Source organism: Gadus morhua, chromosome 1 (genome assembly GCF_902167405.1).
Source record: "Gadus morhua chromosome 1, gadMor3.0, whole genome shotgun sequence".
Lineage (NCBI taxonomy): Eukaryota > Metazoa > Chordata > Actinopteri > Gadiformes > Gadidae > Gadus > Gadus morhua.
Genome location: NC_044048.1, coordinates 6,238,302 through 6,248,183, shown reverse-complemented (window position 1 = coordinate 6,248,183; position 9,882 = coordinate 6,238,302). Strand labels below are relative to the sequence as shown.

At 45.8% G+C, this 9,882-nt stretch overlaps 2 protein-coding genes across 2 annotated transcripts; one reads left to right on the top strand and one right to left on the bottom strand.

The window, feature by feature from the left end:
- Positions 1–145: 145 nt before the first annotated feature.
- cfap126 (cilia and flagella associated protein 126) lies at positions 146–4,418 on the bottom strand. The gene is made up of 5 exons (XM_030363389.1): positions 4,313–4,418; positions 4,169–4,231; positions 3,874–3,948; positions 3,590–3,772; positions 146–762 (listed from the first exon to the last, which is right to left on the bottom strand). Exons 1-5 carry the CDS (start codon positions 4,364–4,366, stop codon positions 625–627), a joined length of 513 nt encoding a protein of 170 aa, XP_030219249.1. The 5' UTR covers positions 4,367–4,418; the 3' UTR covers positions 146–624.
- A 519-nt stretch (positions 4,419–4,937) lies between these two features.
- Positions 4,938–8,302, top strand: ccnq (cyclin Q). The gene is made up of 5 exons (XM_030363292.1): positions 4,938–5,524; positions 5,739–5,922; positions 6,435–6,567; positions 7,168–7,386; positions 7,703–8,302. The coding sequence occupies exons 1-5, from the start codon at positions 5,269–5,271 to the stop codon at positions 7,790–7,792; spliced, it is 882 nt and encodes a 293-aa protein (XP_030219152.1). The 5' UTR covers positions 4,938–5,268; the 3' UTR covers positions 7,793–8,302.
- The last annotated feature ends 1,580 nt before the right edge of the window (positions 8,303–9,882 follow it).

The following is a 9,882-nucleotide window of genomic DNA, read 5'->3' as shown; positions in this document are numbered from 1 at the left end:
CTAACAAAAGTTGAGCACTGCTTGCAGCACTCACCTAATTATATATATATATATATATATATATATATATATATATATATATATATATATATTAAACAAATATATATATATATTATCATTATATATATAGATATAATAAAATGGGTGTAATTTGAGGCAAATTTTATTTTCCCAAGACTCTTGGCAGTATATGGCTGTAAATGTAAACATTGACTGATGAAGTGTTTGAACAATCATTGAGACTCCCACAATGCACGGTTCCTCACAGCATTATAATCCAGAGGGGCCACTAGGGGCCACAGCTCGCTGGGAGCGGGGGTGCCTGAACATGGCTCCTGAGCGGCTCCGTGCTGACACGGAGCCGCTCAGTGCTGTAACTGAGCGGCCATAAGAGAGCGGCTTATGGCCGCTCAGCGGCTCGGTGCTGATACTCTCACGGAGGATGTTACTCTCATTGAGGGTCTCATGGGGACTTCTGCTGGCGACTTTATAGATGCTCTTTATTATACAGAGAGAAGGATGCTACAACCCAAGTACAAACTACCAATGAAAGCCAGCATGAGTGCATGCCAGAGTACAGGACCAAACACCTGGACGTAGAAACCCAAGATCACACACTGCTTGCTAAACATGCAGGGGTTGTCGGCCCTCCTTGCTGGGTGGCCTCTCCACCCCAGAGCAGCCGGGGGGTTCCTGGGACTGGGCTGGAGGTGGGGGGGTGGGGTTGGTGGCGGAGCAGTCCTGCGGTGCATCGTGTTCTGCCTAAGAAATGGAATAAGAACTGCTTCACGTCCTATTGCAGTTGTCACCACAAACATTTGTCCATTGATTTAAAATGCTAATTCCTGAGAGGAAAAGAAAATGAGCTACTTTTGGCCAAAAGCATTGAAGCCCAGCCATGGAAGGTTTTATAATTAAGATAACCAGTTGATATCAATGAAAAGTGTTTGTGAAGAAGTCAACAAACCCTTCAACAAAGCTTCTTCACAGCACTCTTAATCTCAGGAATTCTTGTAAAATATCCAATCAGACATAAAGTGAGTAGGTGGCTCAAAAATAACAGTTTCCCGTCAAATGTCGACTCACTTTATAAATATTGTATAAACTGTTACAACCTGAAGCAAGTGTATCTCACTGCAGAGCCAAAAGGACAGATCTTAACCTTTTCAAGCTCCACCTCTCTGGACCGAGTCCGGTTGATTGGGTTTAATGCTGGCCAATCAATTAATGGTTAGGGTGATGGTTAGGTTAAGGGGTTAGTGTTCTGGTAAGGTTTAGGGCAGGCCTATTCAACTAGCGGCCCGTGGGCCAAATGCGGCCCCTCTTAATTTTTTTCTGGCCCGCAAGTAAGGTAGCATGCAAAAAATAAATAAAATAAAGGAGAAACATAGTTGCATGCAAATCAGGTTTCTGTGTGTAGCCGGTGAGACTAGCCAGTATCAGTACCACACAATCAGGAACTGGCATCACTTATTCTGGCAATGTTTGGCTCAACCGATACGTGTGAGTCTAGCTATTCTCATATGAATGCCATCAGAACAAGGGCAAACAAGCCAAACTAGGCAACAAGGCAGTGCAATCTTTCTCACTGACTCACTGGCTCAAAATGTCTCATATGTACTGTAGTTCTGTTTTGTGATGATTCAAACAACATTGTTGAATTCTAAATACGTGTCCAAAATATGTGAGAACAAAATCTTTTATAATGATACGATTAAAAGTGAAGAAGGAAGGAATGCTTCTGACAAGTGTATTCCATGTAGTAGTACTATATATATTAGGTTAACACTGCTTTAAGTACGATTTATTTGTAGCGATTCATTCAAGTAGTTTTACTCTGTGTGGCCCATGAACCCCCAGTGGTTTTCCTTTTCGGCCCACTTGTTAAGGAGGTTGAATAGCCCTGGTTTAGGGGTTAGGGTCATGGCTAGGTTTATGGATAGGTTAATAGGCTTAGGGGTGATTGTTCTGGCTAGGGTTATGGTTGGGGCGATGGTTAGGTTAAGGGGCTAGGGTTAGGGTTAGGTTAAGCCTTAACCTAACCCTAAACAGCTTCTTTCCTAAAGCTGTCACCATACTGAAGGTTCTGCACTGATGGTTTTTTGTCTGTTGGTAGTCTTTACGGGTATTTAAGTTTTACTGTGCATTTGAATTTTTTTATTTTTTTATTTTATTTATATTATATATTGCTTTTGTAATTATTATATATTTCTATTCGATGACATGTGTGCATGTATGGAGCTGCTCATTGAATTTTCGTTGTACCTGTACAATGACAATAAAGCTTTCTATTCTATTCTAAACCTAAACCTAGGTTAGGTTTAGGTTTGGTTAAGCCTTAACCTAACCCTAAACCTAACCTAATATTACCCTAACCCCTAAACCTAACCCCTAAACCTAACCTCTTAACCTAACCCTAAACCTAACCCCTTAACGGTTAAGGGGTTAGGTTTAGGGTTAGGTTTAGGGTTAGGTTAAGAGGTTAGGTTTAGGGGTTAGGTTTAGGGTTAGGTTAAGAGGTTAGGTTTAGGGGTTATGTTTAGGGATTTGGGTAATGTTAGGTTAGGTTTAGGGTTAGGTTAAGGGGTTAGGTTTAGGGTTAGGTTAAGAGGTTTAGGGTTAGGTTAAGGGGTTAGGTTTAGGGGTTAGGGTAATGTTAGGTTAGGGTTAGGCTAAGGGGTTCGATTTAGGGGTTTGTTTGGTTAAGGGGTTAGGTTTAGGGCTAGGGTTAAGAGGTTTAAGGGATAGGGTTACGGCTAGGGCGATTGTTAGGTTAAGAGGTTATGGGGTTAGGGTTATGGTTAGTGTTATGGCTAGGGCGATGGTTAGGTAGAGCAATCAGGGTCCTGGCAACCATACGGTGAAACTCAAACATGTGTTTTCTTTAGGTTTGATTATTTTGAAAAGCCAAGAGCATTTTCGTCAATCCAGAGGAGTCACAGAGGAGCGACACACCTGGACCTAGAAGTGGAGCTCGACCTAGAGCTGGAACCTAGGGGTGGAGCTGGAACCTAGAGGTGGAGCCTAGAGGTGGAGCTGGAACCTAGAGGTGGAGCCTAGAGGTGGAGCTGGAACCTAGAGGTGGAGCTGGACCATCAGTTCTCACCCTCAGCTGCCCTATGAACCCAGTACCCCAGTATGACCCTTAACCATGTGACCTCTCTGTATCTGGCTCCCCTCCTCAGAGCAAGAAGAGAGGGGAAGGGTTTCATGACGCCAGAGAGAGAAGGGGCCCCTTATTTGACCTGGCCCCCAGTTTACCGTTGCCACTAAAAGCTGTACATTTCTATATCCAATTAACTCTCATGTTAAGGGATGATCAGTTAACTGGGGCACTGGCAGTGCGGTGTCTAATCCCGATACATAGGATGTTATGATTGGCCAGTGCAAGGAGGAGGAACCTCCTCCATTGGAGAATATAACCTGAAGCCTGACTCCAGATCAGGTGTTCTTCAACCCAACTCAGGTTTTGTTGTTGCTTCTGCTCAAATGTTTAAAAGTCTTTATCTCTTAAACTGCGGCTTTCTCTACTTCTCTTATTTTGTTGAATTGTTAAAGCATTGCGTTTAATCTAGAGACAGTCTCTCACCTGATGAGGCGTGTCTTTGCTGTCCTCTTGAGGCTGAGTTGTGCGGGTGCGTTTTGGACCACCGTGAAGCGCCTGAAGTCGGTTCCAGCCCTCCACAGAGCGGCTGGTTGGGTTGAGGCCCTGAGGGGGGAGTCGAGCTGGGAGGTCCCAGGTCCCCTTGAAGGCCGGCCAGGAGCTTCCTCTCTGTCACCAACAACGGGGGTTGATCAACACTTGAGCCATGCCTGGAAGCTAGGCGCTGCTATCCATTAGACATGAAGGAATAGCATATTTTATTCTTCTACCTTGGAAACTCCTGGCATCAGATGTCCTCTGTCATCAGCAATGAAAGTGGTGTGACCTTCTAGAGCAGTGGGTCTCTTGACACACACACACACACACACACACACACACACACACACACACACACACACACACACACACACACACACACACACACACACACACACACACACACACACACACACACACACACACACACACACACACACACGTTGAGTCAGTAACCCCACCAATAATGATGTAGCACCTACCAGACTATAACCTTCTAACTACTTAAAGCCCTCGAAGTCCCCCTACCTGTCTGCATGGTTTAGAGACGCACCAGTTCTGCAGTCTCTGCGACTTGTAAGAACTCTCATACTGGAAATTGTAAGAAACAAAAATATATCAGTAAATGAACGTGAATGAAGCCCAGTAATCCAATTGTTGTGACTTTCTGACCTGGTTCGCAGAGTAATTCGACGACATTATTGATGTGTCGGCAGCTGCCTGCATTATGTGGATGTTTACTAGTTGCTTAGCTACGAGGCTCCTTTTAGTCTGGCCCAATCTGGCAACACTGTACCTCAAGTTTTATTTTATAAACTTTGGCAGAGATGTTTCATGACATAAATTAAAAATCTCAGCAGCAGAAATATTGTACCAAGTGCATATATTAGTTATTTGTTATTTTTCTACGATCATAGAACGATGCTCATAAAATCAAAAGGAGAGGAGATTTTAAATTATAAAAGGTAGGGCATTCTTCTCTTTTATCAACTCTTTGTATGATTATTGAATTCGCAAGGATCCCGGACAGATTTATGAAAAAAAACGAATTTGTAGAATATGTAGTTTTATCAAATATAAACCTGGTATTTCCTTCACTAGACGTTACATTGTGTCTTTATAACTCTGTTGCTTTATACGCAAAAAAAATATCACTTTACTCTGTTTTCATTAAAGTTTAGTTGTATTATAAATTATAAATACATCAATGCATTTTATGCATTTGACGTGCACGTTGCGTTCACTGTGCGTGTGTGTGTCCGCTCCGGGACGACAGGTGGCGGTGATTAGTGGAGATACCGGTTCACACCACAGAAGAACAGTGTAACATAGTGATCAACATACAACCAGGAGAATGGGTGTTACAGGTTTTGTTATCATCATAACTATCGAATCTGAATAACGTTTATAGTCAGTGCGCCCTCCGTCACATGTCGGAGGTCTTCTGTTGAAGAGCGGGAGCCTGGCGTGATTCACGTCTTCGCTGGAGTTTGTTAGCGGAGGGCTCGTGGGCTCCAGTGGCGGGCTCGTGGGCTCCAGCCTGAACCCAACACCCTGGTTCACCCGGCGGTCCACAAGCGTGCCTTGTTTAACGTAACTAGGTGGTGAAGGGAGCAGCTCCACGGGGGATGGAGGACCCTTCCTCCAGGACTGCTCATGATGGACCCCCGGGGCAGGTAGCCAGAGGTGGCTCGAAATCAGGGGGGCCTGCTGCTCATGGTGGGCCCCCGGGGCAGGCAGCCAGAGGCGGCTCGAACTCAGGGGGGCCTGCTGCTCATGGTGGACCCCCAGGGCAGGCAGCCAGAGGCGGCTCGGACTCAGAGACGGACGTTACCAGGGAAATTAAAACACACTTCCGTGTCTGTCGCTTTATCATGGAATCAGGTAACCGTCGAATGTCATAAATCGTTCTCTAATGTTTATGAAAAAAAGAAGAAGCAATCTCAATGTGTCTGTGGTATTGTTTGCCGTAGGCTTCTGACGTAGTGTACCCGGGCTGACCCTCGGCGTGTTTAGTTGTGCATCATTTTTGTGTATCATCGTTGTGTTTCCTCGTTGTGTATCAATGTTGTGCATTGTGTATCATCATGTGTTCCAGGGGTGAAGCTGGGGATGCGCTCCGTGCCAGTGGCCACGGCCTGTGAGCTGTACCACCGGTTCTTCGAGTGCGTCAGCCTGCGGGTGTACGAGCCCTACCTGGTCGCTATGAGCTGTGTTTACCTCGCGGGCAAAGTGGAGGAGCAGCACCTCCGGACACGGGACATCATCAACGTCAGCCACAGGTGACCTGCTGCGCTCTGTGTTTAGACCCACTACTGGACACTTTGGCTCCTCCGTTTCCATCGCTCTCAATGGTCCCCCGTGATGGTGTTGACTTTATCCAGTCTTTAAAGACCGCTAGGTAACGTTGATCCTCCAGGCTCCTAAGAAGGCCTCACTCAGCATGTCATGACAACGTCCCCTCTCTCAGTGTTCAGTAGTCGGATGTTATTGACAGACGGGCGAAGAGATTAGGTTGAGTCAAACGATCAGTGTAAGAAAGGATCTGATAGGAAGGGGGAATAGCCAGGAGGGACATGTAGTCACCTGGACACAGAGAGGAGAGTCTAGATAATAAATTGCCGCTATGATAAATAAACACTTTTGGATGTTTTTCACATATACATACTCTCACACACACACACTCACTCACTCGCTCATTCTGTCTCTCACACACACACACACACACACACACACACACACACACACACACACACACACACACACACACACACACACACACACACACACACAGGTATTTCCACAATGCTAGTGCGCCCCTGGAGTGCGACCGGGAGTTCTGGGAGCTAAGGGACAGCGTGGTGCAGTGTGAGCTGCTCATCCTGAGGCAGCTGGACTTCCACGTCTCCTTCAGACATCCCCACAAGGTGTGTGTGAGGGACCCCAATACTGGCCCCATTTTGGATGGGCGGCTGATTTGTTTCTCATTTTTACAGTTACAGAAATTGTGATCTTCAGTCCAGGAACCTGTATTATCCAGATTTACAGGCCTATGTTTGTATTCTTTGTGTATGTTACGTTTGTTGTTTAACACCTGGGATGACCAGATATGTCACAATAATAATGCATCAATGATGTTGACATGATGAAAGCTAGCCTAGCGTGGAGGGTATTACATTTACATTACATTTAGGGTATTTAGCAGACGCTTTTATCCAAAGCGACTTACATCTGTTAATACACACATTGACACACCGACGGCAGAGTCGACCATGCAAGGCGACAGCCAGCTCGTCAGGAGCAGTTAGGGTTAAGTGTATTGCTCAGGGACACATCAACACTCAGCTAGGAGGAGCTGGGGATCGAACTGGCAACCTTTCGGTTACAAGACAACTGCTCTACCTCCTGATATACATTCTACGATCCAAGTGGTTTCAGGGTTTACCAGCTCTGTTTCTTAGGAGGCAGACCCCGCCCGCTGTCTGCTTTAATAATAATGTGAACACATCCCTGGGTCCCCCCTCCAGTATCTGCTCCACTACCTGATGTCTGTGAAGGCGTTGGTTAACCGGCACGCCTGGACGAGGACGCCCGTGGCGGAGACCGCCTGGGCTCTGCTGAGAGACTGTTACCACGGGGTCATGTGCATCCACCACGCTCCCCAACACATCGCCATAGCAACACTGTACCTGGCTCTGAACAGCTATGGAGTGGAGATGCCCGTCGGAGAGAGAGAGTGGTGGCAGGTGTGTGTATTGTGTGTGTGTGTGTGTGTGTGTGTTTGTTTGTTTGTGTGTGTGTGTATAATTGTGCGTCTACACTACAAAGCCTTCATTAGTAATGAAAAGATGATGATTGAGATCTTGCCATTCTGTAGGTGTGTGTGAGTCAGTCTATGTGCAGTTAACTTTGCCTGAAGTGTAGCAATCCAATCTGTTCTTATGCTCACTGATTGAACCATTACAGTACCTCAAAAAAATACATAACGATTGTATAATGATTGTACAATGATTGTAAATAATATGTTTATCTTAATACCTGTGAATATGTGGGTGTGCCTAGGTGCTATGTGAGGACGTAACCAAAGAGGACATCAATGCTGTCATTTCTGACCTTCTCCAACTCTACGACATGGAGGCCAAGTGTGTCTGAAGGGCTGCTGGACCTGCATCCCCGGGTGTGGGTGCTGGATGCTGCCCTACTTGGACTTTGGGCTGTGACTGCATGAGACATTCTGCTGTTCCTCTCATTCACCACATGGTGGTGCTAATGATCCTATAAAGGATGGGCGTTTCAAATGTTAGCTTCAGTGTGGACTTCAGAGGGTGAATGATGAGTTCACTGTTTAGCTGTCCAGCAATAAAAAGTGGATTGATAATACATGAAGTCAAGATTATCCCATATGTATTTTATTTTCCTAGCAAACCATATGGAGATGAACCACAACCATGTGCTTCTATGTTGTACATATCCGTCCTTGTCATTAAACTGTAGAGTACGAGTGGCTCGTTTTCTTGCAGGACTCTAAAGGACTGCTTAGTTGGGTGACGTACGGACAAATTGAATATTGTCAAGTATTTCGTTGTTTTCATTAAAGAGCTTCTGACATTTTGTTTTTAAAGGGAGGTGAGGTGATACATTAAAGATGTATTTCTAACTCTACAGGAATGTTTATGTACATAATCATGTGTGGACTAGAGCATGCAGACAAGAGAGTTATGATCTCATGCTCCCTTCTCAGCCAAGCCATCGCTCACCAAGTCGCTCCAAACATGCAGTGTTGCATGTGAGATACTTTATTTATTTTTTCGCTGTCGCAAATTCAGGTTCTTTCCCTCCTCACTTTCAAATGTCTGATTTCGGTATTTTCTGCCACTTTGTATTTTCTCCTGCTCTAATCCAACTCCTGTGTCCTCTCCTCATTGACCAGCCCCTCTGTCTGATCTCCTGTCCTGTTCCCCCTCTTTCCCGATGGTTTTGTTCCCCTCCTCTCCTTATTCCCTCCCTTATCCTCATCTGATATATTCCTCCTGGTTCTGTCTCTCCCTCGCTCCCTGCCTCTGTCTCTCTGCCTCGCTCTATCCTCCTAATGTTGCATTAATAATGAAGAAGGTTCCAGTCGGATCAGATTAATTAACCATCAGATGGGAAGGAGCTGCCGAGGAGCGGGGGTTGGTGCGTGTGCTGGGTAATGAGAGATGGCGGGAAGTGATGTGGGCAAAGGGGGGAGAGATTGCTGAAGAAGAGGGAGGAATGAGGGGGAGGAGGAGAGGCCTGGTCTGTGTCAGCCTTCAACATGGGTGGCCAACCGCCCATCTTTATACTAGGATGTTGTCAGGACTCCTCATTGGCCTTGTTTTGGTCCTCGTCGAACGGCCCACATGTTGGTGTGTGCATGTGCATCTCTCTGGCGGCTCGGCCCAGCTGTACAGTTCATGTGACCGATTGTCCTGTAAATGCTGCAGCAGGTCTCTGGTTGTGGGTGCTGTGGAAGCCCGTCTCAACCCCAACCCCCTACCTCCAGCTCCTGGCTGTAGAGATCACTGACTCGAGAGGACGGATGTGAAGTGAGGCAGTGATCCTTCTGCTCTGCCTGAAATAGTAGAGGGAGAGACGCACAGATGGGCCGACAAAGGAGGGGAAGGTCCACTGTGAAAGATCTATGGAGTTGGACTCTTACTGGAAACATTAATACCCAAGCTTATACCAATACAATTACATGATGTAACACTGGAAATACACTGTGTGCACTGCTCACACACGCACACACACAGACACACACACCTACCACAACAAGGCTTGAGAGCACATTCAAGACTACTCGCAGAGTTCAAGATGTATAGCCTTAAAATACCTTTTGCTCTGAACTTCCCCATCCAGCCAACAAAGCCAACGTGAAAACAGCCACAGGATGGATGATGTCCCTCTCCTTCGCCCCACAATGCAGGAGCATGAGCCAGTGAGGACCTTGAGGTGGCCCTGTTTGTGTACAGTGTGGGTCAGTTGAAGTAGTTCAACATAAATGTGGTGATACCAAGGTTAAGCTTTGTTGATAAATTGATGGAATATGAAGTTCCATGTTTCCAATCCTACTTAAAGGGGGATTGGATTACCTGTTGATTTAGCCATCTTTAAAACGTTTGACCCTTAAGTGAGTCAAAAGGTAGAGAAAAAATGGACTGGGTTAGATTGTGTCTAGCTGCTAAAGACCTGAGATTCAACATCAGCTTCTATTTATCTTG